The sequence below is a fragment of the Peromyscus eremicus genome, chromosome 7 (genome assembly GCF_949786415.1).
Source record: "Peromyscus eremicus chromosome 7, PerEre_H2_v1, whole genome shotgun sequence".
NCBI classification, from domain to species: Eukaryota; Metazoa; Chordata; class Mammalia; order Rodentia; family Cricetidae; genus Peromyscus; species Peromyscus eremicus.
In genome coordinates this window covers 31,932,503-31,959,580 of record NC_081422.1, presented here as the reverse complement: position 1 = coordinate 31,959,580, position 27,078 = coordinate 31,932,503, and the positions used below count along the sequence as shown (strand labels likewise).

Below are 27,078 nucleotides of genomic sequence, written 5' to 3'. Positions count from 1 at the left end.
AACTAGGAAGGGGCTGCTGACGTTACAGATGCGTTTGCCTCCAGGACAGGGCTAAGGCTCTTGGCCAGAAGAGCTGCCCACTGCTGCCCTGGAAGTACAGCCTAGAGTAGCCCCCGCTGCATCCTGGCTCCTAGCAGAGCCTCCTTGGATTCAAATCAGCAACTCATCCACAGGAGAAAGTGATGGGGTGGTTGGGAAATATCTGGCCAGACCTAATGGCAAGGCTGACCACCCAGACTCTGCTTCAGACATCGTGGTTCATTTCAAATACTGTGAAAATTAATTCACTTGAACCTAAAAATAACCTTTAAAGGCAGGCAGCCAAGGCCCCCCTTATGCCTCCGGTTGTCTTTCTTTGGTCCTGGTCTATTCCTCTCCTGACTTTTCCTCCCCATTTTCCTGTTTTCCTCAAGCCCCTCCCATTTTCCCCCAACCATTGTCCCTTCAGGCCCCTCGTCTAGGCCTTCTGGTCATCATCTGAACCCAAAGCTCAGCATCAGACCGAAAGAGCATGCTACTCGCTCCTTCTGAGTTCCCGTCTTAGAAGGTATCACCTTGTCCCAGTGTCTAAGTTCACTCCTAGAGAACTTCCCACCGCTGGGAGGAAGCTTGTAGTCAGCCTGAGGTCAGGAAACCAGACAGGTAACACCAACGACTGGGTCCAAGTTTGGGGCCTACAAAGATGTGGGCAGGGCTCAGCAGCCTTGCTGAGGAGGGAGAGTTGAACAGCAGTTACAGTCGGATGGTCCGCAGTGGAAACAGAATCCATTCTGTGATAAGACATGTCCTGGGGAGGAGGAGCTGGGTGGGAGAGCCGAGTCCTCTGCTGGGATGCCCCTCCTGAAACTCACTGTCCCCTTCCCTCTGCAGGTGTTCTCTCTGTGGCAAGTGACAAGAAGCATTTCTGGCCCAGCTGGAAGTGAGAAGAGGGGGTGAGCCTCCTGAAGACCATCCCAGAGGCGGTGGCATCACCCAACAGTAAGACATGCTTTTCTGCCCTTTGACATGTGCTGAAGCCCCCCCACACACACACACACACATTGTCCTTCCCCCAGAACCGCCTCTAGCACCCATTGGTCACTTGAGCAGGTGTTTAGCAAAGACAGCCTTGGACAACAAACACTGCTTGTATTTTCGTGTCTTCTGTCACCTCCCCAGCCAGATGGATGGGCATTGTACACACCCGTGGTGGTGACCAATTTGCACAGTGCTGGAGCAAGTGTTACCCGAGACTCACCCAGGGATGTTGGTGACCAATGCCAGTCCCATAGTCAGAGACCCTTATTCTGTGAAGCAGATGAGGGCCCATATGCACCCCAAAGGACTCGATGAACGTGGAGGAAACTGCACCCCAGGTGTTTATGATGGATTTGGAGAAATAGTTCCTTAGGCTGTATTAAGTACTTTGAATAGAGAACTCACATCCAAGCCTCTTAGCAGGTGTGGGGGTGGGTTTTATTGTTGTGGTTTAGTTTTTTGGCTTTTTAACTCCTTTTAGATCCCATAGACTTATGTAGCAGTATAGCTAGCAATTTAGAAGGCCATTATCCAAAACAACACCTTTTCTCTTCCTGTATGCCATGATTGGGGCTGGATCTGTTATGGTGAGATCCAGCTCCAACTCCCAAGAACCTTGTCTGGGATTTTATATATTTCCAAGATGTCTTAGGGCCCCTGTAAACCTCCCTGCCCATCAGCCTTCCTTCTGAGGTTGGTAATGATTGCCATGTTGCTCAGAAAAACCTGTTTCTCTTATAAAGAAAGAGAAAGTTGGTGATGTCAGCGGCGAACGTGGCTGTCCCAGTTTCCCAAGCAGGTGGTTAGTGGTCACAGGCGATCATCAATGACCATGTCTGAGAAGGAAAGAGCAGGCAGCCATGACTGTATCACTTCCTGTCTGGAGGCACTGGTGCTGGTGTGGTGATGGGGTCAACATGCCCTACCCTGAGCAGACATCCACAGGGGTTAAGACAGAACTACATTTTGGGGGGAAATTCCCCTGAAGCCATGGTTGACCGTCTTTTTGGCATTGGAACCTGAGCACACAATCATGGTGCGTATAGTTCAATGCACATAGAAGATAGGAGAAGACCTTTAGGAACATGGAGGGCACATGAAAGATAGAAAGCCTGAACCAGGCCTGCAGGTGTGGCGAGCTGGTGTGAGTGTGTTGCCTCCTGAAGCCAAGTCCAGCGACTTTCTCTGGGACTGAGGTGGCACTGTGGCTCTCCCCATGGCCTACCTGGTAGAGCTTTACGCCCTCCTGGCTAAGATGGTTGCTAGACTCACCCAGGCCAGCCTGGCCCCTGGGCCATCTAGTTTATGGGGAGAGGGTTTGCCTGACTGATAGCTCCTGTGTGGCTGTGTCCTTCTGGAGAATGGGAGGCTTCCACCAAGAAGACGGGAGTCGATTCAAACAGGAACCCGACCTCTAACCCTACCCTCCCTGACACACTGACTCACCACGGGATTGTCTCTCCAAGTGAGTAGCAGTGTGGGGTGTCCTGGAGCCTAAGCACAGTTGACACTATTGCTTGCATGGGTGCATTGGCAAGGACAATTTTTGTAGCTAATGCTGGAAGTGTGGCAATCAGAGGAGCTGCCAGCTGTCTCACTTAAATTCTTAGCTCTCGCTCTCTTTTTTTAAAATCGTTTTGCTTACATAATCCACCCCCTTTTTATTTTCTAATTCTCTCCTTGCAGAGCTGGCAGCGGAGGGGAAGGGCTGGGGTGGATGGGGTAGCAATTACACATCAGTTTGGGGAGCATTTACATTTTGCAATTACAATTTAAAAATAAGTCTCGTTAATGATCTCCACGTGTAAACGACAAACCTTAACTGACATACATATTCTCCTGGGTCTGCCTGCCTGCCTCCCTACCCCCCAAAGCTTAATGGAGGCACCAGTTCTCAGGGAGACACAGAAGGGGTTACAGAGGCTAGCTCAGGTCTAATGGACAGTTAGGACCATTGATGTGTGTCTGAGGTTGGTTAGAGGACAAAGGTGTGGCTAAGGATATGCAAACCAAGGGCTCCGGTGTCTCTCCTCCTCCTTGTACTCATGCTGGGTGTTGGCTCATCCCTCTGGGATTCAGACTCATGGTCAGTCTCTATGTCCTTAGGAGGCACCATCAATGCTCAGAGTTGGAGAAAAGGGGGCCCCCAACTGCAGGTGTTTTCCCAGGTGGAAACTTCCTAAGTCCTGTTGGGTAAACACATGAGTTCTAGTCCATCCCTGTGGACTAGTCAAAGTACTCAGGTGATGTTGCACTATGCAAAGGAGCTGGTTTCCTACTCAGGCTTGAGAAGGGAACAGCACACCTTGTTTCTTCAATGGGGAAAGACGTGTCAGCATGTGTTGATTGAGTCTTTTGATTCTGCATAAACTCACATTTTAAATTGACTCAACAAAGACTCAGTTCCGAGCTGGGCTATTTGTTGGCTGAAGGACTGAGGCAGGCTCTAGAACTTGGGTCTTTTACCATCATTGCCCCTTGTTACCCTCTCCCTTTCTTCCCCAATCCCTCATTTTCTCCCTTCCTGCTATTCTTTCTTTTATTTTTTCCCAAGAGGCAGTTTTATTTATGTTACCCAGGCTAGCCTCCATCTCCTTCTGCATCCTCCCAAATGCTGGGACTGCAGATATGGACCCAGCTCATCATTGTCCATGTAACTGGAACAGAAGTTTATCACAGGGCTTTCGTAGCAGTGACCTCACAGAGTTCCTGGTGCATGGGAAATGCTCAGAAAATATCACCTCTTGTCAAAGGCCCTCTCCAGCAGCTCCAAGGTACCTCTGTCTAAATCCAATCTGTTTCTTTCGAGCTATCACGGATACTAAGCAAGGGGAATCTGACCTGATTTCTCCAGGCTTCTCCAAAGTCTAGCCATCTGCCTACTGGGCATTTGCAAATGCTTCTCCTCTCCTGGAAGTTCTTTAAGAGCTTAGCACCAAGCTCCAGTCTAGGTTTCCACTGTTTGCTGGGTGTTCTGCCTCATTCTGGGCAGTTCTCTTTCCTGGGCACTTCTTTGACCGGCGGCCTTTCCTTAGCATCATCCGAACCTGGGTCCCACGTAAGTTTATTGTCTATGAAAGAAGATAGTGAGCCAGAGGCCCTCAAGGAAGCCGTTCCTTGGCTCTCCTCCACCAAACCTCTGTGTAGACACTTTTAATCTTTCAGACAGCTTCACTTAGGCCAGTCTGAGCTAATACTTGCAGTCAAGGGCTCACAGTTTCTGCAGTCATGGTGGCACAGACCTGCAATCTCAACACTGGGGAGGCCAACGCAGGGGGATCGCCTACTTGAAGCCAGCCAGGGCTACAGAGCAGGACCCTGTCTCAAAACAATAATAATAACAACAACAAAAATAATAATAATTCTATGTTTGATAGTATTATATAATATATAATACACACTATGTGTGCACATAAATTTAAATCTTAACCGTGTAAAACATATACAAAAGATATATAATATTATATATGATGCAATTATACACAATCCTATATGACATTATATATACTATTTACTATATAATATATACTATATTCTATATACTATACCATATATTATCTATCATATATGCTACTCTAGACAAGTATACATATTAAAATTCTAAGTTCAAACCTCTTTTCTCTTTTCTTCTATTTCCTTTTTATTTTTGTGACTTTGAGGCAGTTTCTCACTGTAGCTCCTGGTTGGCTTAGAACTCACTATTGTAGATCAGACTGGTCTTGAACACACAACAATTCTCTCCCTCTGCCTCCTGAGTAATATTCCAGGCAGGCATACTACACAATGCTTGGCCTTTCTCTTTCATCTTGATGGCATTTCTTTGCTATATTTTTATTTCTAATTTTGCAATGACCAGCCATGGAAACTTCATACTCTATGATTCTAAACACTATTATGGTACATAAAATATAATGCTTTTAAAATGTTTTAGATCTATTTATTTCATATTTTATATGTATGATTGTTTTGCTTGCATGTATGCATGTGTACCACATGCATGTCTGGTGCTCTCAAAACATTAGCTCCCCTGGAAATCGAGTTATGGATGGTTGTGAGCTATCTTATATATGCTGGGAACTGAATCCAGGTACTTTGCAAGAGCAACAAATGCTCTTAACCACCGACTGAGCCATATTTCCAGCCCAAAATATGATGTTTTAAATACTATGTGTAATAATTTTTATTACATGATATATACATAATATATAAATATGCAAATAAAATTTACCTAAGCATTGCAGTACATGCTTATAATCCCAGCTCTCAGGAGGCTAAGGAAAGGTCAAGAGCTCAAGGCCAGCCTGGGCTGCATAATGAGGCTCTGTTTCAAAAATAAAAATGTAGTGATGCATGCCTTTAATCCCAGCACTTGGGAGGCAGAGGCAGGTGGATCTCTGAGTTCCAGGCCAGCCTGGTCTACAGAGTGAGTTCCGGGACATCCAGGGCTACACAGAGAAACCCTGTCTCAAGAAACAAAAAAAAAGGAAAAAGAAAATACTGTATTTAATAGTATAATATCTAGCACTGTACATAAAACATTATAACCTTAAGACTTAGAAGATTTGCATTCTGTTGCATAAGTATAGTTACCTCTAGATTTTGACTCGAGGTCAGTTGGAAGATTGAACTATGCTGGGCAGTGGTGGTGCACACCTTTAATCCCAACACTCAGGGAGACAGGTGAATCTCTGAGTTTGAGGCCAGCCTGGTATACAAAGCAAGTTCCAGGACAGCCAGGGCTACACACAGAAACCCTGTCTTGAAAACAAACAAAACAAAACAAAAAAAAGGACTGAACTATATTGGAAGGCATTGAACCCAGTGTGGACATGGAAATGTCACTCAGCCATGTAATCTGGTTGTGTGTTTTGACTGCAGGAAGGGGACAGATCCCCCAGGGTCAAGAACACAGTGGTGTAATGACCCCTCTGAATCTTCCTCTGTCCTTTTCCCTGCATTTCCTTAGGTGTTGTAATATGCACAACGGTTGGTTTTGCTGGAATATCACCTCTAGATATGTTTTTTGTATTGCTGAATGGGAATTAAGATGAGTTCTCACTAGCCAGCGTTGACTTCCTCTACACCCTTGGATGACAGTTTGACTGAGCTCAGAATCTTCCTCTCAGGAAAGCTTTTTTGTTCTCCTTGCTAAGAATCAAATGCAGGGCTCTTCACACTGGGCAGATGCTCTGCCACTGAGGAGCACCACCACTGAGGAGCACCCCCCCCCCCCCGTTCTGCCTCTTCTGTCTTTATAATGTTGCTCTGTCGTCTTATTTCCTGCTTATGGATATCCATGGGAACTATGGGCACCATTCTTCTTCTTTTTTTTAAAGTTAGTGTTTTGCCAAGGGTGTCAGGTCCCCTGGAACTGGTGTTACAGATAGTTGTGAGCTGTCATGTGGGTGTTGGGAATTGAACCCGGGTCTTCTGGAAGAGCAGTCAGTGCTCTTCACTGCTGAGCCATCTCTCCAGCCCTCTCTTTTGGGGGTTCAGAACTATAGTTCAGGACTTGAAGCTTGCTTTGCTTTCATCTTTCTCTTCCCCAGTCCTTGGGATCCTCTTGACTCTGAAGTTACCTGCTTGGCTTCAGCTCAGGGAAGTTTTCATTTTATTGTTTCTTTGGTCATACCCCCCCTCCACCACTGCAGTCTCTGTCTTCTCCGTAGGCCACATCCATTGCTCACACAGTGCCTGGAACCTAGTAGTTGGTTACTGACTCTGCTATTTGGGACCTGAGTTCTAGTGATGACCCTATAGCCAACTTGCTGCTTGATCTGGACAAATTTCCTGGAGCAATCAGAGCTCCTGGTTGTTCATGACCTAGCTCTCTTCGTCCTCTGACAATTAGCCCTAAAACCCTGAATCTCCACACCTCCTGAGCCCATGGTAGAAGTAGTGAGTTTCTCATCTGTGAAGGAAAGCTGGGGTACAAATCAGGACAGCATGGTAGCCGTCTTCCTGCTGTGGATCATTGTTATGAACCCTCTATCTCCCCAGCACCCACTGTCCTTGACCCTCCCAGTCCCTCTGAAATGGGCTTCCTTACCTCTTCATCTCTCTCTACTCATCCTGCCCACTCCCCTGCACTGGCTGGTTTTGTGTGTCAGCTTGACATAAGCTAGAGTCATCAGAGAGGAAGGAGTCTCAGTGGAGGAAATACCTCTACGAGATCCAGCCTGTGGTGGGTGGTACCACCCCTGGGCTGGTGGTCCTGGGTTCTGTAAGGAAGCAGGTTGAGCAGCCGTGATGAGCAAGCCAGTAAGCAGCACCCCACCATGGCCTCTGCATCAGCTCCTGCCTCCAGGTTCCAGCCCTGCTTGAGTTCCTGTCTGACTTCCTTCAGTGATGAACAGCAATACTGAAGTGTAAACCTAATAAACCCTTTCCTCCCCATCTTGCTTTCTGATCACAGTGTTTCGTCACAGCAATAGAAACCTAACTAGGACACCCCACCACCCCCTTTTTAAGCCCTGCACATGCATACATCTCTTGTTAAAGAAATCATCCGGGTGGTTCAAGTCCCCCACTGGGATCATTTCTCCCTTGTACAAATCTCAGGACAAGGACTTAGCAGGTTGGTCTTCTGAGTGCCCCAGAACAGAGACTCTGAGACCATACACAGCCAGACATCTCAGAGAAGAAAGCACAGAGAAGCCTGCAGAGAGCAGGGATCCATCCTTCCCTGCTTCCCACTTGGTACCTTTGAGGGGTGTCATCTTGGATGAGAATCCCGTTTACCAGTCCTTTCCATCTTGATGACCTCCCTCATCATTTTCCCTGCCTGCCGAGGTCACCCTGCTCTGGACAAAGTGAGTCAAGATGCTTACTTCCTTTACCTTTGGCAACCTGACCCTGAAAGATGCTCGCATCCCAGGAGATTGGTGTCTGTTGTAAGTCGGAGCCTCTTAATTGGTCCTTGAGGACTAGTGGGCAAAATTATCTTCTCCACTCTTTCTTCCACCCACTGGTCCTTGCCCTGGCACAGGGGAGGCTTATCTTCTAGAAGAAAGAAGGGGAAAGAGAGTCGCAATTTTTAACTTGCTGAAGTCAGGGCTCATTCGTTCGTTCTTTTCCATCAACATCATAATGATAGGAAATTAGTCGTCATTGCAAAGGTTCCATGTGAGTTATACTTCTCAGACAAGTTGCTAGTGTTCAAAGAGTCTGATGCCAATATGAAACACGTCTCCGGGTCTGAATGCAGCTGGAAGGGCTGAAGCATGACTAAAGGTTTCCCTGGTAGAAGCCAGAGGACTGCACACTCCTTCCTGAGGCTGGGGTGAAAGGGAAGGGGGCTGGCAGGAGGGAGCCAGGAGCCGGGGGGGAGGCAAAACATAGCCTGGTGCTCTGTCCTTGGGTCTAACAGCGGCCTGCTTTAGAGGCTGTGAGTACTAGCCTGGTGCTCTGTCCTTGGGTCTAACAACAGCGGCCTGCTTTAGAGGCTGTGAGTACTAACACTGGTGCTGACCTCCGACAATCACTGCCTGGAGTCCTCGGAGCTGAGAAGAAAGAAGGCTCAGAAGAAGGCACAGCAGAGGGGCTTCTGTGGGAAGAGACAGCTAGAATTCAGGTAGATACGACCAGAAAGGGTCGCTTCCGAATGATGAAGCGCCCTGGCTTAAAACACCTAAAATCACTGAACTTTGGAAAGAAAGAGACAAGAGTCTCTACCCTTGGATCATTTTAGACTCTACTTGGTAACTATGGATGGTTCTGGAAAGCCATGGTGGCATGGCAAAGAAGGCCATGTGGAGACAGAACAGGCTAAGTGCAGGATTCCCCTTCCCCTACTCCACCTAAGCCCCTACAAGACACTTGGGTCCAGACTGACATGGAGGCCCTAATAGAACCTGGGTCAACGTGAGTCAGAGCTCTGGCCTCCGATGTTGGCATGTCCGGTCAGGAACAGGCAGCTGGGGCTTGAGCCTACAGTGTGTGTTTTCAAAGTTCCTCCCAGACAGGGAAATACAGCACCAGGTTTCCAACTATGCATCGCCTCTGAGGCACAGTCTTCAACCAGACACTCATTATCGCATGTTCATTCTTTGATTTCATTCTTTTCCTTCCTAATTGAGCACACAGTCCAGTGAAGGAGACTCCAGATCCACGGCTTTCAGTGCGCTAAATGCCTTCCATCTTTGTCTAGGTTTTATCATGTTACAAGACCCCTCTATTCTCATCTCTGGTATCAGCACTTTCTTTTTTCATCTTCTACTCATTCATTTTTCTGTAAAATAACAAGAGCAAAATGCAGTCAAATACTTGCATACATTTGGACCAGCACTGCTTGCTACCAGGATAACAGCCCCAACAGGGAAGAAGCAGCCCCACTGTGGGAGATGAAACAGCCCTACTGTGGGAAGGCATGGGAAGCACGGGCACTAGATGTCACTAAAGCCCACATGCTACACGCAGAAGACACCAGTGTTCTCCACATGGTGTGATTTTTAGAAGTCTGGATCACATGAAAATCAAAAGACAGCCTCAGTAGAGGGCCAAGTCCAAGATGGCAGCTTGTTTCCATGACCGCTTTGCCTTCTCTATGCTGGTCTCCTCTCTTGCTTTTACCCCAAAACACTCGTGTTTGAGGTAAGGGCACAATAAATGGTGGCCGTTATTCATTCCGTATTACTGTCTTATCCTCATCAAAATGAATGACGAGGGAAGGGACTAACAAACTCATTCTCACGGAGGTCTAAATGGCGGCTGGACCCAAAGGGTCTCGGATGTGCTTGTTTTTATACTTTAACAGTGAGCCAAAGACGTGGATCTGTAGCCTTACAGGTATGTGCCTGAGGAAGAGAGACCTGTGATCTCACGTCACACACATTTTCACCCCACAGAAAATACCTAGAAAATGGCAGCCATAGCCATGAGCTTATTTATGCTGAGGAGCAAAGAGGTCGCCACACAAGAAAGGACGTGTGGTAGAGAAGGGAATTTTTGAGGACTTAGAATTGTATGAAGCAACCTGTCCTGCTGTGGTACCCCACGTCTGCCTGTTGCAAGGCTCTGAAGGATGCGGGCCTGGGGTGGAAAGAAAAGGAAGGCCTCGTGGTCAAATAGTGCTTGGAGCAAAACTTTGACGAAGGAATTGACACGGTTGTGAAATACGAAATACGGTCCTAACTGACAAGGAACTTAGCAAAAGGTGCAGAGGACACAGCTTACAGGGACAGAGGACATGTTTGCCAGAAGGAGCATGTGTCTGGGGCCCAGGAACAGACTCACTTCCCCTCACGTCAGAGCTATCTTCCTGTTTCCTCTATGAGTTGTTTCTTGGGGTATCAGGAACATAGAGTCAAGGTACATGCCCCCGTTCTGCCAGCAGGAAGGACCAAGGTGGATTCCATCTGAACCAGATAAGAACAGGAAAATTGATGACGCTAATCAGAGCCTGGCCCAGAGATCAGTGTTTCCAAAAAAGCTGCTTCTTGGTCTTTTTTTTTCCCCCTGGAGGTGATTTTAAAGACTTGGGACCAGGATCACTCAGCCAGAGAACATAGGTCGGAGCTTCTCAGAGAGGAGAAGGCCTGGCAGGCAGGTCCTCTGTAGAGGCTCTGGCTTTGTGGGAATCTGAGATTGTCCCAGCTAACAGGCTGAAGAAGCTTCGGAGTCCCCTGCACTGTGCTCCAGTCCTTCCCTCCTTCCCCTTTTCCTTAAGTTGGTGGACGGCCCTCAGCCCTCAGACTAGTCAAGGGAGGCATCAGGGAGGTAGCGGCCTGGCGTCTATCATGCTGGATCCCCAGCGTCTGGGCTGTTTGTCTCTGTTGAGTTGCGAGCCTCAGGGGCCAGGCCTGTGTTGTTTTCTCAGCTCTGCGGCCTGCCGCTGTCAGCTCGCCACAAATAACAATCAACCTGGGAATCGAGTTCGTCGAGGGGGACTTTTTTTTTTTCTTTCTTGAGTCCCTGGGTTCGTGTGTGCAGACAAGAGAGGACACGTGGTGGCATCTCAGGGGACCAGGCTGCATCTCCCCGGTGCCCTGGCAATCTACTGTCGCCAACATCCCGTGGAGGATCTGGAGGGCTCTCCTCTGTTGCTAATCACTGGAAATGCAAAGGAAAAGACACGTGGTTGAATCCAAGGCCCGAAGGTCTCCTTTGCCTCTTCCTCTCTCTCTCTCCCACCCATGATGTTTGGGAAGACTCGAAGGAGGCTAGAGATGAGAAAGTAAGGAGAGTGACTGGGTGTGGTGGAGCATGACTGTGATCCCAGCAGCTGAAGGGCTGAGGCAGGAGGTTCTCAAGTTAGAAGCCATCCTCCTGAAGTGGGGAGGTACTGAGGGCAGTGACATTCTCAATAGTCCCCAGGGAGCCTTAGCACCAGCCTGTTTTAAAACAAAACAGAAACCAGAGGGTTCACCATTCCGTCTTTAGGTGAGAGGGCTGCCTTAGGGGTGGGCAGGGAACTGAGGCCCTCGGCCCAGGCCAGCAGCTGGGCTTCCCCTGCCTTCCATTTCTGAGCCCAGCAGAAGAGTGTTTGGGAAGGGGAAAACTGCTGTGAGTCGAACATTGTTGACAAGAGCAAGCCCCAACTTCAGTGAGGGTGAGGTTTAAGAGGCTAACAATACCTTACTGGGGCAGAGTGGCCCCCGCTTTTCAGCAGCCTAACCCATCGGAAGTGCTGGAGCCACCCTCTGCTTCCCGGCAGCGGGGAGGACAAACCTTCCTCCTGGGAAAGCGCTGAGAACACCATGCTCCCCCTTACAGCCGACTGCCGCTCCCCCCACCCCCCACTTTCTGGTTTTGTGTTGTTGTTTTATTTTGTTTAAAGGAACCAAAGGGAGAAAAATTGCCAAGTTGTAAAGTGCTTAAAGAAGAGATGAGAATCTTCATCAAAATGCTAAAAGCTGGAGGGGGAGAGTAATGTGCAAACTCTTGCCTGCTATTTATGGGATTGATTCTCAGATCAAGAAGAGGCAAGCAGTTGGATGAAAGGAATTATAGTTAAGCTCCTCGGTAGGAAGATCTAATGGACAATAGCTGCTATCAGGGGGAATTAAATTGCTGTTTCAGTTTGTAAAATATATCAGCGGCTTTTTGAAGCCGGTGAAGGTGTGACAGGTAGCGGGGCAGCGAGGCAGGAGCTAGAGGCTCCACTACTCCGCTGAGCTGGGATCAAATGGGAGCCCCTGAGGAAGGGGGCTCTGGACCCTGGTCTGGGTTTTCATGCCAAGCAGGAGGACGGCTGAACTGGAAGACTAGTTGAGGCGAGGGGCTAGCCAGTGAACTCTGGGCCCTGGTAAGCTGGGACCTCTGTGAGTGAGCGTCGTGTCCCTCCTAGTGACAGAGCATGACAGTAGGCTCTTCTGTGGGAAACCTGGCCAGACTGGAGTCCGAGGATATTGAGTTCTGTCCCCTGGAGAGTGAGGAGGTTCTGAGGGCAATGATGAGGCACTATGATTCTCAGTAATCCCCAGTGCTCCCAGCAAAGGCTAGGGGTCCAATCCAAGACCCTGTTTAATCAAATTCTTTGCCTTATGGAACCACTAAGCACTCCCTCCCAAATGCAATAGCTACCAAGGGATACGGAGTAGAAAAATAACCACTCCACACACTCCAGAGCTGGTTTCTAGAGCAAACTGGTACTCATCTCTAGGCTCGATCATAAATGGCTGTTCGGAAAAGACTCATTTGCTCACTTACATGGTGACATGATGTTATTCCAGATAAAACAACAAAGTGGACTTTGGGGTGGAGAAAGCTGGTATGTGGAGAGCCTTGGAAGTAGGACTGCTCCTTGGGGTGAGGAGCCAAAAGGAGGTCTGCATTACTCATTTGCTCCATCAGGCACTTAGGGCTGATGGAGGAGAGAGGGGAAAAGGAGTTTCACATCTCTGAAGGAATCTGCTGCGGTCCCCACTCCGTTCCCTGGAGACCAGCATCAGGATACTAGGGCGTGACCTGGCACCAACTTCTACGCAGGAAACCCTAGAAAGGTAGCAAAGGAATATTAGCACAGTGAGCTATAGGTAGCCAGAGGGCCGGGTGGCCCTGCTGTTATTGCCGCTTCCTGCTCAGGTCTGTGGACACTCACTGACTGTCCCAAGCAGGCGCTAGAGAGGCACTGGAGAAATGGGCCTTGTGGCGCTATCGTTCTGCAAGAACCTAGGCTCCAGGCTAGGTGCACTGTATGTCCCTGGGCCCGAGTAATTGAAGAGCAAGCCATCCTTGGGACACAAAGAAATGAAAGGATCAGACCCGAGAACAAACCCTTCTCGGTTCCTATCCCATGTGTCTTTCCCTTACTGATATGACCACAGATCCTGTGCCTGGTTTCCAACAGCCCGTCTGAGCTTGACCTGACTAGATACAAGACGGTTGCCCCAACATCCCGAAAGCTGAGGAAGGAGGAAGTGGTGTCTGCGAGGCTATGGCCTTCCTAGGGCTGTCTCCCAGGCTTAGCAGTGCTCTCATGAATCATCTTGGACAGTGGATTCTGCAGTGTTTGATGAGCTGTGATAACTCACGGGTCAGAGTCCTGGGGTACCTACGTCTTTCCCAAGGATTCTTCAGCTCCCGTCATAACGACCCTTCACGTCTCCCTCCTTTGAAAACATTTCAATCAGGAAAACTGACTTGGATGTGAAGTCCCTGTTCACATCTTGGAACTTTGTAGCCCACTGGTGCATCTCATTTCCACCCCATCCTCCTTCAGGCCCCACTGGCCTCAGACTGGTCACTGTCCTGTTCTCTATGCTGACTCCAGTCATCCATCCCAGAGACCACTGGGTTCCTGTAGACTCTCAGCTTCCAGTGTGTGGTTTCTAGCCTTTACTGAGTTTTACAGAGACCTAGGGAGCGTGGTGTGTGTGTGTGTGTGTGTGTGTGTGTGTGTGTGTGTGCCTGAGTTTCTTTAGATAAATCCACAGAGTCACATGAAATCAGTGACAGGTTGACACCGTTATTTCAAGATTCATCGCTCTGAGTTGCCAGCAGAGGAGACCTAGCCAATTCCTTCCCACCAACAACACTTTTTTTCCAGGCATAATTTATAGTACTGGGGTGAATTTGTTTCCAAAAGATGAATATCACACTATCAGCAACAGCTGCCTCTCATTTTTATTTGTTTTTAAATTTGACTCAAAGTCCAATTCTCTATACACATCCGAAGCTGTAAATCCTGAGGCGACTGATTACTTGATTTAGTAAACAGGTTATATTATATAACGAAATTAAAGAGGGGCCCTACGACGCCACCTACAGGTGTCTTCTGGGAAGGGCGCTGGACTGGAGTCTGTCACAGGGGACAAGCCTGGTCGCTGAAGGAAAAGAAAGTACGACGGTGCCAAGGTTCAGGCAGCTGCCCCTGAGGGAGAAGCTAAAGGCAGCCGGGTTACTAACGCAGCCTGTCAGCCCCTCCTACTGAGTTCACAGTGTTATTTCAGCCTCCTGCAAATCTGTCTAGACGTCAGAACTGCTGGTCTGGGCAGCTGCACGGAGAGGGGAGGCTTTGGGGATGCAGGTGGAGGCTATGGGCTAGGATGAGGGAGGGTTCCGGTTTTGCTGGCTTCAGGACCCTCCCCCACCTCCACTTGCATGTGAACTGGGGGAGGAAGGGAACCACTGACCCTTGGAATGAAGCGACAATCCAATTGTTGCCATTCAAGTTAGTAAGCATGTGTGGAGGGCTAATTGTGAGCAATGATTTTGCGGATGTTGGGGGCTTCCTTTATTCTGCAATCCAAAAGGGAAAAGTGGCTTGAACAAGAAGGTCTACAGGTTGTGGAATTTAGACTTTCGGACCCTAAGCACAGACTAGAGCCTGGGATTTAAGAGTTGAGGCTGACCTTGTAGATCTTATTCAACTGATTTTGCAGATTGGGAAACTGGGACTCAGCCACGGAGTGAGACCTTCATAGGCTCTACTTGTACTGAGCGAGGAAGCCCACGGAAAGACAGAGAAAGGGAGGGAGGGAAGGAGAGGGGGAGAGAAGGGAGGGATGGAAGGAGACAGGGAGGGAGGGAGGGAGAGTGAGAGGAGAGAGAGAGAGAGAGAGAGAGAGAGAGAGAGAGAGAGAGAGAGAGAGAGAGAGAGAAGGGCTCCTAGAGGATGTTCTGGGAGCTCTCTTAACTGCTTTGCTTATTGGAGGGTGGCAGAACACCCAGGACCACCCCAGCACTCCAGGAATGCGTTAAGCTCTGAAACTTCCCATGTTTTTCTACTTAGAAAAAGTAGGTAACATTACAGAAAACCAGTCCCAGAAGAGGAGAGGGTACTCACTTCCCAGAGCTAAAAAAGATACTGGACCAACCAGATACGGTGGTGCACATCTGTAATTCCAGAATCACTCTAGAGGCTGAGGCAGCAGGATAGTGAGTTCAAGGCTAGCCTGGGCTACCTAAGGAGACCCTTGTTTCAAAAATAAAGTATAAAAATGAATAAAACAAGACCAGAGGGAGTGGAGGAGGGGATATCACAGATGAAGGAAACAGAACCATCAGGGTCAGAGGGTGGAAGTGCCCCTCCCCCTTGTTCTTAGACCAACCACCTGCCCAGCCTCCAGTCTGAAGCAGAGGAGCGTGACAGGGAAGGGCCAGAGCAAATTTAGGCTTTCCTTCTTTCTCCTACCTCAGCACCGGATGCAAGGATACAATTTAGTCCCAGCTAGGGTCAGGGGCCAGGAACAAATGCTGTCAGGCCAGCTGGCCAGACAGTTCCCAATTAGACTTTGTTTCTCATCCTTAAGGCCTTGAGCCCCCAACCCCTACACCCCTGCCCAATTACTGCCCAGCAGCATTAACCCCTTGGTGCCCCAGGCCGTTAATGGAATGTTAATTGGTCTAATGGGTTTCATGTCAACAAGTCCTAATGAGCTCCTTCTAACGAGCTTGGTGATTTTTTTTTTTCTTCCTAAGCCTGTGTTTATCAACACTCTGGAGTTAGTGCTCCAGTCTGAGGGCATCATGGTGCCCACTGGCTCTGGGGAGCTAGAGCTAAGAAGGCAGGGAGAAGAAGGGCATCCTTAAGCTGCGCCTTCCTGTTTCCCAAAGTGGAGATTCTTCTGTACCCACCTTTGTGGCCCTAGTGCCCCACAACCTCACTTGGCTCCTGGGCCTGCAAAATGGCACTTTTGGCTCCTTTTGATGACAGTATCAGTGACACAAATGACCTCCTCCTGGATATCTTGTGAAGTCGAGCGCTGCACGGGATTCCCCCACCCCGCAACGGCCTTTGTAACAAAGGTTTCAACATTAAAGAGAAAATTCTCAAGCCGGGCTTGCAGAACAAGGAATTCCCCAGGGTAAAGGTTCCTCAGCGCCCTCCGATTACCACCTTGGCTGTGGTCCCTTGAATGCCCTGGTGTGGTGTCTGGTAACAGAAATGGGAGGGCCTCTGGACAGGGCCAGCAACCCCGCAGAACCGCTGAATAGAGCCCTGAGCCCTGAGCCCTGGAGCTCTGAGCCCTGCAGCCCTGAGCCCTGAACCGGGCCCTCTTTCTGCTGCCAAAGAAACTGCAAAGGGCAGGTTTCCCCAAAGGCTCAAGACCCCAGCTATTTCTGAAGGACTCCCCCACATCCAGACCCCGACAGGATGAGTAAGGTCCCCACATTCCTCGCCAGGATGGGGTCCGTGCCGTTTTAAGGAGGGTCAAGCAGGATGGGGGTGCGTGTGTGGGTGGATGGATTAAGGGTACAACAGCAAGCCTCCTGAGATGAGCGTGGGGTGGGGGGGGGCGTCTCATGGCAGCTGAGCTCAGAGGGTCAAGTTTCCAGAAGCTTCTGTGCTTGTAGGAGCTGAGAGGGTAACTTAAGCCTCTTTGGAAAAGGCCTCCAGTTCTCTTGCGGGAGAAATCCTTAGAGGGCAATGGGCAGCGGTTTAGGGGCTTATGGTGACTCCAGAGAAGGGGAGAGGTCCCAGCCGTCTAGGCTCCCTGCTGCCCAGCCTGGCGGGTTCAGAACTGAAAAATGTCTCCGCCTCTGTTAACTCCAGGAACAGAACACTCGTAGCTATCCCTCCTCGCTCTGCAACAGACGTTAGCCAGGGACATGTCTCTTACTGACCCAGCCTTCACTATGGGATCGTCAACAAGAGTGGGGGGTTATGACTTTTCTGTTTAACCAAAATTCTCCTGTTTGAGTGTTCTTTGCCTTGACTTCACTATGAGTCTCCCATGTACAGAATGAAGTTACCCAAAAACAAAACAAACAAACAAACAAACAAACAAACAAAAAAACCCTCACCCAATGTTAAAAGAAACAGTTGCCCCAACAGGCTGAGGGAAACCTCCCTGGATTTTTCTCCAGCGGTCTCTGCCCTGTGCTCCCTCTTCCGGAGACTTCTGGTATTGCAGCCCTGCAGCCTTTTCAGTCACTGAACATCTAAGATTGGTGTTGGGGTGGGGAGTGCCGGGACACCTGTCTCACTCCTATCCACCCCACGACCCAAACCCTAGGCCCAGTCAAAGTTGCTTTATCTGACATAGTCTGAACATCTTCCAAGATCTCTATTTCCTTATTCTCCAAGGTTTCAAAAGAGAGCTCCTATGCTCGTTTTGGTATCAAGTCTTTTTTTTTTGGGGGGGGGAGAGATGGAAGGGGTAGGGAAACAGGGTCTCACTATGTAGCCCTAGAGGCCTAGAAACTCAGTATGTAGACAAGGCTGCCCTCAAAACTTGCTGTGATTTCCTGCCTCTGCTTCCCAAGTGCTAGGATTACAGATGTGTGCCACCACACCTGGCTCTCTCCAAGATTCTTCACTTGCAAGGTCTTTCTCATGTCTCAAGAAATTTGCCTCTGGGCTAGGGATGTAGGTCAGTGGTGGAGTACACACTCAGAGCAACACAAAGTCCTGGGATTCCTCTCTAGCACAGCAAAGGAGGAGGAGAAAGAGGAAATGATCTGCCTCCTCCTTTTCCTTCTGGAATTCTCTCTGGTCTGCCCTTGCTTACTATGGCTAACGACAACCCACACAGAGCTTGGCCATGAAGACAAACCTTGATAATTTTCCAGACAGAGGAGACAGGCTCTCTCACTCTCCTCTCTCCCAGGCTCCTGTGCAAAGGATAACCTGGGTCTCAGTGCCCATCATGTTGAGATGGACGCAAGGCAAGCCCAAGGGTCTTCTGAGGCAGGTCAGGATTGGAGAGAAGTGCAGGCCTTGAAGCCAAGGCGATCTCTCTGCCTAGGACAAACTGTTGCTCCCTGCACTGCCATCTCTACCCCCACTTTCCTCTCTTCTTTCCTTCCAAATGATCACCTCCCTCTACCAACCATACCCCCTGGAGAGAAGATCTGGCCTCATTCATGCATCCTGCCTCACTCCTTAGCACAGTCCCCTGCACAGAGGTGATATGTGATAAGCATCTGTTGAATGAAACATGACTCCCACTGCTTTGCATGTGCTCTTGAGGTCCAAGCATGCCTGGTACTGTGGAGACTCGGGTCAGGCCAGGGTAGTTCTTCCTCTCCCTTCCTGAAAAGAGCAATAATAACAACAACCACACACACACACACACACACACACACACTCCAGAGACCCACATCTTTTTTTTTTTTTTTTAATAGCAACTCTAAAATGCCTTTAAGTTGTTGCAGACCTCAGGTATGTGGACATTTTGGAAGGTTCTGGGAAGAGGGAGACTGGTGGAGCCCCTCACCCCCCAAATGCCCTCAGGGAGAGACAGTGAGGTCTGAACACTGACTCACACAGGCTTCTAACTCACCAGCCCCCTCTGCCCAGGAGACAATTTCCATCCCTCCATGTTCTTAGGGCTTTCCTGCCCCATGCTGAACAGTGCTGTATCAGCAACTAGCCTGTGAGTATGTGTCTCTAAATATTTCAGGGCATCCACTGCAGCTCAGCATCTCTCTGGGCATTCTGTTTCCTGGGGTGGCACTGCCAGGCTGTCTTCACTTACAAACTATGGTCTAGTTCAAGGAGAAATCTTGATGCCTTAAGGGGGCAGTTCATTTACTGGTGATGGGGTGCAGTGGAGCAGACCTATAAAACACACACACACACACACACACACACACACACACACACACACACACACACACACACACCCTACCTCTTGGCCTGTCTCCTCCTATGTAAGAGGCATTCTGGCTCTATATACTGGTGACTCTATATTGAACCAAAACTAAAGAAAGTCTTGATCACAGTATTCACCTAAGAAAACCAGGAATGGTTTTAATGTTTTAATGCTTTCCTGTTCTTTCCCTTCCCAAAAACCTGCATGCACATCATCACCTCTGGACTAGTCTTAAAGAGGGCAGATGGCCCATGTCCCTTGCTACCACTAGGGGGTGTGATGAGCACACTTGGGAGGGTAAGCCTGGGGCTTGGAGACCCTGAGTGTGGAAGTTGGAGGTGGATGGGCTTCCGGCCTAGGGGAATGCTGATGGACAGTTCTTCTGAATGCCTGGGAAGAGTTGAGCAAGAAGCGCCCTTGTCAAAGTGGGAAAGATGAGGTAGGCCGTCCACCAGCCAAGCTACCCACTGCCTCCTCCTTGCCAACCAGGTCTGAGTTGATGCTGAGCAAAGCATCCCTGCGGGGTACAGATTGTTTTACATATCATTTGAATATTACTTCTTTGGAGTCAAAATAGCACATCAAACCCCTCTCTACCCAGCCCCCTCCCATAGTTCTGATCTGTTCCCCGGAAGAACCGCCAGTCCCTGAACATCCCCTCCAATCCAGGTGTTCCAGGTGGAAAAACAAACAAACAAACAAACAAACAAACGTGGAGCTCCGTTAGTTCCCTAGGCTGTCTGTACTCTGTACTAACGGCGTGGCCCCTTTTCTTCTGCCCACAGATCCTCCATGTGAATCAATCCCATGATGCAACATGCCTCCCCAGCCCCAGCTCTGACAATGATGGCCACGCAGAATGTCCCTCCCCCACCCTACCAGGACAGCCCCCAGGTGAGTGTGCCAGGGAAGAGTGGGGAGGTGTGGTAGCCTTGGAAATCCAATGTTGAGGGTGGAACTGGGGTACTCCAGGGCCCCTGGCAGGCCTGCCTCAGCTTTAGCCTGTCAGCCCCTGGGGAGGCTTCTCTGGAGAGTCCGGTCTGGTGAATATGGATCCTTGGAGAGTCATTGGACTTGACAAAACACCAGGCTCAGTCACTGCTTGGGTTAATTGTGTCACCAGGACCGTAGTCTGGACTTGTGATCATAGACCTGTATGCCACTCTCACCCTGCAGACACTGAAAAGAACAGCTAAAGCCCTTAGTCCTGCTCAGGGCAAAATTCACACTGGAGATATCTGGGGACGCCATGTGCTCAGCCCACCTGTGAGAGTTAGGAGACTTCCCACTTACCCCACTACCAGACCTCCCTTCCCCAGTGCCCGGCTACCTGCTTGGTAGAAGAATCTCTTGGGGCTCTGCTGGGCTTCTGCCTAGAAAAAGCAGGCTTCTTGGTCCATGACTTCAGTTCCCCTCCCCCATCTCTCATCTCCCATTATTACTTCAGCTCCGTGTTCTTCTGAGACTCCTTCCCTAGCTGCAAAACCTGTGACCTTCAGCAGCAGTGTCTCCCCAGTACTTTGGTTCCCTCTGGGTTTTTCTTTTGTTCTCTCTCCCTCCCCTCCAACACACACTGGCTAGAAACATCTAACTTGTGTGGATTGGGCTGCTGCAGACCGTGAGACCCCATCCCTTCTTGTCTCCACTTTCGGTGCCTCCCACCAGCCCCTGAGTCTCCAAAAGCGTGAGCTCTGGGGCTGTGCTTTCACAGGAGAGTCCCTCCTTCTGGCCTTTACCTGGTGTTCTCCTCCTTTCTCTAGGAGGAGGACTGGCCAGTCCATATCCGTTCAATAATTACCTATTGGGCACGTGTCTTGCAAACCACACCCTTTAGAATGTTCACTTGGCATTTAACCAAGGGAAGCCCTACTGTGCATCAATCCACCTTCTTCGCAGCGATCATCCTCTGACTTTCTCCATCCCTTGCACACCAGCATTTCAGACATAATCATCCTCTCGGACCACATGGGAACGAGTATTCAGATGTGGAGTCAGGGCAGGGGACTTTGTTCACATTAGGACCTATGGCCTCCTGATGCCCCAGCTTAGTGTAAGTCCAGAGGAGCTGTCCTGTACACAACATCACTCCCAACTTCTGGGAAGTGGCCAGATGATGTGAGGCCACTTTGCTGACCATTTTGACTCCTCTCCCCAAAAGCACAAAAACCCTCATCATTCAGTGACCTCCCAGCACATGTCCTTGAGTCTCCAGGCTCACCCTACCCGGGATCTTTCATGTTCCTTCTCTGAATCTCTTCAACTTTAGGAGATGGGATGAGGATGGAGGCTATGGAAGAAGAGTTAAGGCAGCGATGGAGTGGGTGGAAGGCACCAGGGGGTAGGGTTTCCAAACAGAGGCTCCAGCAGCTTCCGGTTCATGGAAGAAAAGCTGCTTTCTCTGGTCCTGCGGTATTGGCCTTTGGAGTCAGATGGCCCCAGAGGTCCCTTCCCAGTCTTTAGGGCCAGGGTGGCTCTCCCACATGAGCTTGGCCACTAGCATTCCATGCAGCTAGTCCCCCTGCCTTTCCCCCTTTCAGCTTTCAAGAGCTAACTCCAGCTTCTCAGGGGAAAACTCTGCTCTATTTCCCTTGTAATGTCATTATCCTAGAGAAGCAGCTCCTCTCTGACATGGTGTCTTCGGGAAAGCCTGGCCTTCCGATAGGACCGTGGGTCAGGCACACAGGGGACTCATCTTAAATGGGGACTCTCAGGAAACGAGACCCACTCTTTCTCTACCCCTTCAGGTCTAATCCAGTGACACGACTCTATGTCACCTCCCCGGAAACCCAGTTTCTTTCACAGGCAGGGAATGGACAGTCTCTGATATGGAGTCCCCAAAATGAGAAAGGGAACGAGAAGCAGAGCCGCTCCTCAGAGACCCATGCAATCGTTTTAATAATGTTCCCGTTGTGCTAAGGGCTAGCAATACTGAGCGTAATCTATTCAAATGCACAGGAGAATGTCACTTTGGAAAATTAGGAATCTGCATTAAAAAATTCCCAAGCCCCGGACCTTCTTTATAATAAATTAGAATTTTCTTCCTAGGCAAGTTCTTAACTTGGCAATTTTCATTTTGAAGTTTGGGGAATAAAGTTATTAAAAATGAGGAAGACTTTTTTTTATTCCTTTCCCATTTTAGTAGAGAAGCATTAATGGTTATGGCCCCATGCTATTTGGGCATAAGCCAAAGTGGTATGATGGCTAAGTGGCTTCTAGCCTCTCTGGGCTGTTTGAGTTTGTCTGGGGGAAACTCTGTGACTTCTCATAAGGACATCATCATCCTGTTTATTATGCTCCGAAGACTGATTGTATATTTAGAAATTGTGAAAACAACAACCCAGTAGAACCCTTCCAGCAGACTACTTACTTCCTCCTTCCCGTGGCTGTCTGTGGAATTCTGTTGAAGCAGCAGCGCCCTCTGCTGTGGAACCACGATACCTCAGACTCTGGTTTCTCTTTAGATCACTCTTCAGTATATTTTTGTCTTAAAAAAAAAAAAAAAACCAAAACCTCAATTCCAATGTGCTGTGCCTATGCCCTTGATCCAGACCCTCATTTTATGCACTGAGGAGACAGGGGTGGATTGTTCAAACTCAAAATTCTATAAGGATTGGCTAATGAAAATGTTGTCTATAGGGAGGCTGGATATGAAGGAGATGTGTGGAACCTCAGTTCAATGCATCAGGTTGATTCCTCTGTATCACCGGCTTTTCTATTCTTATGCAGCTCTGTCACAGTGGGTGGGCCTGGCCGTCACAGTCCCTGGGATTGTCACAGCCTTCACTGCTACCCCAGAACTGCTGCCAGCTCTAATGGCATTCTCAAAGTCATGTGCCTTTATTATGTATTCGTAAAATACCACCAAATGTCACTCTGGTCTCCTTTCTAGAATTCTCCTGGTGTCAACCACCCTGTGACTCCTTCTAGTCATATGCCCTTCGTTCGTATCTCTCTTTGCACCTCGGAAATACCTTGAAGTCTTCCTGTTTCTTGTCAGACAGCATATGCACATGCAGCATCTTCCACCGTGCCAATTCTCCCTTCTGTAGCTCCACCAGCAATCCCAGGAAACGGATTTGCCAGTGAGGGCAACAACGTCTCCACCCTTACCAAGCCCCAGGAAACACAAGGCAGCAAGCTCCACCCTACTCTTCCTCAAACATAGGCACGTGCCTACTGTTCCAAAAATGTTCTTGGTTTACAGGCCAGACACATATTTAAATCATCTGGTCTACTGGCGTAGATATTCAATGTTTAATAGTCTCTGTCTGCACATCCCCAGCAACCCCCTGCATGAACATTTGACCAGGAAGCAGAAATCTTAATGGATCCTTTTTCAGCTCTGGTGGATGTGGCGCTCAGTGGGTAGGGAGATTAGGGATAAACGGATAGACAGGTAGCTGGGAGCTGACACTGAACAGCAGCCCTTGCTCTGAAAGAGACGTTGGCACTTTACTCAGGACTGGCTTCCTCGTTCATCAGAGAGCATAGGATGGCAAAATGAGAACTCAGCTTTCAGGCTCAGCCGGGGAAGCTCCCTTCAGAAGGAAGCCCTTTGATGGAACAGAGTCCCACTGCTTTATCCCCCTGCAAAGAGTAAAGGGAATGGTGTCGGAGACACAGGAAACTGCACTCCTAGATCCAGGGTCCGAGTGGTGCTTTCCCACCTTCCTGCAAGGAGGAAGGTAAGGCTAGCCAGAGACCGGGCCGCACAGCGTTCTCTCTTGCCCCACTAACCCTACTTCCCCTCTCTATCCTAGCCCTGATGCTCCAAGCAGAACCAGGGGTGCATCAGGCCTGGGGAAGCTGGCTGGGCTTTGATCAGTCATTAGGATCCCCATGCTGGTTTCATTAACAAGGCAGAAGGGGGTGGATGGGGCCCCTGGCTGTGAATGGCCTCCATCCAGGCCATGCAGCTGTGCCGGGGCAAGCGGGTTCAAATGTTGTCACACTCCTTTACATCCCTCTCATCTCTTTAAGGCCTGGAGCCCCCTGCCTTGCCGAGTCCTCTGCTCAGCTGCCTGTGAAACACATTCACTTTGCAGCATAGAGTTAATTCATCTGCTTTGAAAGTTCCCCTAAGCCTTTTCTGTAGCTATGATTGACAGTTCCCTCTGCCCCTGGGGGCAACACCCCAGGGACCATATGGGAGACCCATCTTCCCTCGATTGGACTCATCAAAACAGATTCTTCTCTTTCTTTTATTTTGTTGTGGGCCTTTCTCCCCTTTATATTCAGTGACCTTTTTCCCTGCCTGCCTGGGCCACCCATGTCTTTAGACCTGGATTCTTCATTGCATGAAGGCAAGAGCAAACTCCAGGTCTGACTGGGCCCTCTCGGCCCCTGCATAGGAGATGATGGACTGGCCCCAGGACTAGAAAGCCTGTCATGAAGCATGCTCAGGACCAGCTCTAGCTTTTGCCTTTGATTAAGGTACTACCTCAGTTCCTGTAGTTCCCAGAAGTGGAGATCTTATTGTCTAACTTCTTGTTGTCAAACAGGACAAGTGCCCTAAACAGCTACAAAAATAGTTAGCAGCCCAAGGATGCAAAGCCTAAAATAAATCAGGGAACAGGTGATCCAAGTCAGCAGCAGGGCTGAGGAACACTTTGCATGTGTGTCCTTTCCTGTGCCACCTTTGAAAAGATTCTGAGTCCCTGAGGACTAGCAGGAGGGGCTAGGTGAGTAAGACACCAGGACTCCTGTTGCCCTTGGAGTTGGTGGTCTGGAGAGTAGATGACTCGCCATAGCAGACATTCAGGAATCCTGGCTGTGACCCTCGCCATGCTGCTCTTTATCACACAAATCCAGGCGAGTCATTTCGGTAACGATCTCTTCCATTCACTCACCTTTTTAACAAATGTCGAGTGCTTCCTGCAGGCCTTGCCAGCTGTGTGCTCTGTGTGGGAGGTGTGGAATTAGAGTCCCCGTCCGGATGGGGGTCGTGCTTACTTCTGCCCTTCTTGCCTTGTAACCTGTGAACACTGTAGTGTGAACCTGGGGTGGGGTTTCTCCGCGTCTGCACAGCCAGGCTCTGGCTTGATTCCTCACTGCATCTTCTGCACATCTCCATGGCCCAGATGGGATTGAACTTTAATTACTTTTTTATTAGGAACACAATAGGCATATCAGATATGTTTTTCCAGCTAAGAACACACACACACACACACACACACACACACACACACACACACATGGATAGACACATGCACACAATCAGACGATGTTAGTAGGCTCCCTAAAGGGTCTATTGGAAATCACTGGCTGGCTTGGGACTATGACAGAAGTGAAGGATCCTGTGGAAATGAATGGGAGGAGGGGAGTGGTCACATCCCTCAAAACTGTACAAAGCTGAGAAGCATGAGACGGGGTTTCTATCCCTTTCCTGGCCTCCGTTACAGCTTCCTGTCACTGATACCCCAGGTATGCAGTTGTGAGGCGGGGGTTTGGGGGGGGCAGTAACTGATAAGACGCAACTTTGTAAACCACTGCCTACAAAGCCGTGTGTAATTATTTAATTAGCCAAAATACACCACCCCCCCACCCCCCCATTTCACAGCATCCTAACTCTTCTGTGGACTTGTCTGGCTAGCTGACCCAGGGATCCTGGTGGAGGAGACTCAGGCCTTTGTCCCAGTACACACACACACACACACACACACACACACACACACACACACACATCGCCAGGTGGCCAGGTGCTGCCCTGATTCCATTGCTGCTTCCCCTTCCTAGGGCAACTGCAGATATTTTGAGGAGCTCTCTGTAGCATCTTGTTTGTCCAGAGCCTTTTACCTATCACTTACTCATTCTCTCCATCATTCAGTCATTTAACAACACATTAGAGCTGGGAAACCCATTCACCCATGGAGATGCCTCCGAAGTGCGCAGATGTTGAGTCAGAGGCCAAGGCTACCTGATCCTGCGGAGTGGGGAGAAAAGAATGGATTCTTGGAAAAGTTAGGACTCCAGTTCTAGAGATGGAGTGGGGATGCTTCCTACAGAGGCAGCCGTGGGAATCATCAGACATGTGTGGGCAGCTCGGAGCATTGGGGTGTGAGGGGCGAGAGCATGGGGAAGATTGCTGGTCCCCCTTGCTGGGATTCAATGAACAGGCCCCAGCTTTGAGCACTCTGAGACCATTGTTTCCCTCTCTAACACTGGCCATGCCCCATGCTGCCTCCCACCTGTTCTGCCCAAAGCTGATATTTACCAAATGGCTTCCAGCAATGACCCTCTCTCAGACAGGACTTTGGGACTGTCTTCTGGGTACTAGGAAAATGAACCCATGCTGGCTTTTTTCCTACACCAGAGGGAGTGCCAGTTGCTGGCTGAAACCTTTGAAGCCCTTGGTGGGCCAGACCCACCCAGAATCTCTCCTTTAGGACTGTTCATCCTGACTTTCTCCTGTCAGGTCTAGGACTTGGGAGGGGGTGGGGAATGTCTTAGAAGTGTCTGTGCTGAGAAGGTACAGATATGGGTCAATCAAGGCTTATAGCAAGCAACCTGAAAGAGATACATGACCGAAGAAGACTCATAAGAACAATACTGTATGTGGCAAGGAAATCCAAGAAATGTGGACCCTGGGACCTCTCAGAAGAGTATGGCAGAGGAGGGGCATGGATTGAGAGAAGATGGGCAAAAGAAAGCGTCAACAGTGCTTAGCAGCCCAAGACTGCACCTCATGGTTAAATCACTTGCCTAGCGTGCACAAGGCCCTGCGTTCCATGCCCAGCACTGCAAATAATCCCAGAAAGTGTTGTGAAGCAGTTAGCTGAGCACCCATTCTTTGCCATGCTTCTGTGTGGCCTCCTGGTGGAAATGGGGGAGAGAGAGTATTCACTCTGTTCAACTGGGAGGGCAACTGGGACTCAACGGAACTGAGTCACCTGCTCAAGGGGACAGCTGATGATTGGTAGTGTCTGTTTCTGTCATCCTGTTCATGCCCCTACTTCCTGTTCCTAAGCCCATACTTGCCCCACTTCCCTGGGAGTATTACAGAGTCAGTTCTTTTGGCAGAGGCACCCCAATGTTACGGTACCCCAGGGCAGACCCACAGAGGAGAACAGAGGCGGCCAGC

General features: G+C 49.4%; 1 protein-coding gene across 1 annotated transcript in view; it reads left to right on the top strand.

Moving 5' to 3' along the window:
• Positions 1 to 875: 875 nt before the first annotated feature.
• Pknox2 (PBX/knotted 1 homeobox 2) overlaps positions 876 to 27,078 on the top strand; it is a 103,479-nt gene continuing 77,276 nt past the window's right edge. The window contains exons 1-2 of the mRNA XM_059266755.1: positions 876 to 978; positions 19,784 to 19,892. Of these exons, the coding sequence (XP_059122738.1) occupies positions 19,806 to 19,892 (87 nt within the window). The 5' untranslated portion in view covers positions 876 to 978; positions 19,784 to 19,805. The remainder of the gene's footprint in view (positions 979 to 19,783; positions 19,893 to 27,078) is intronic.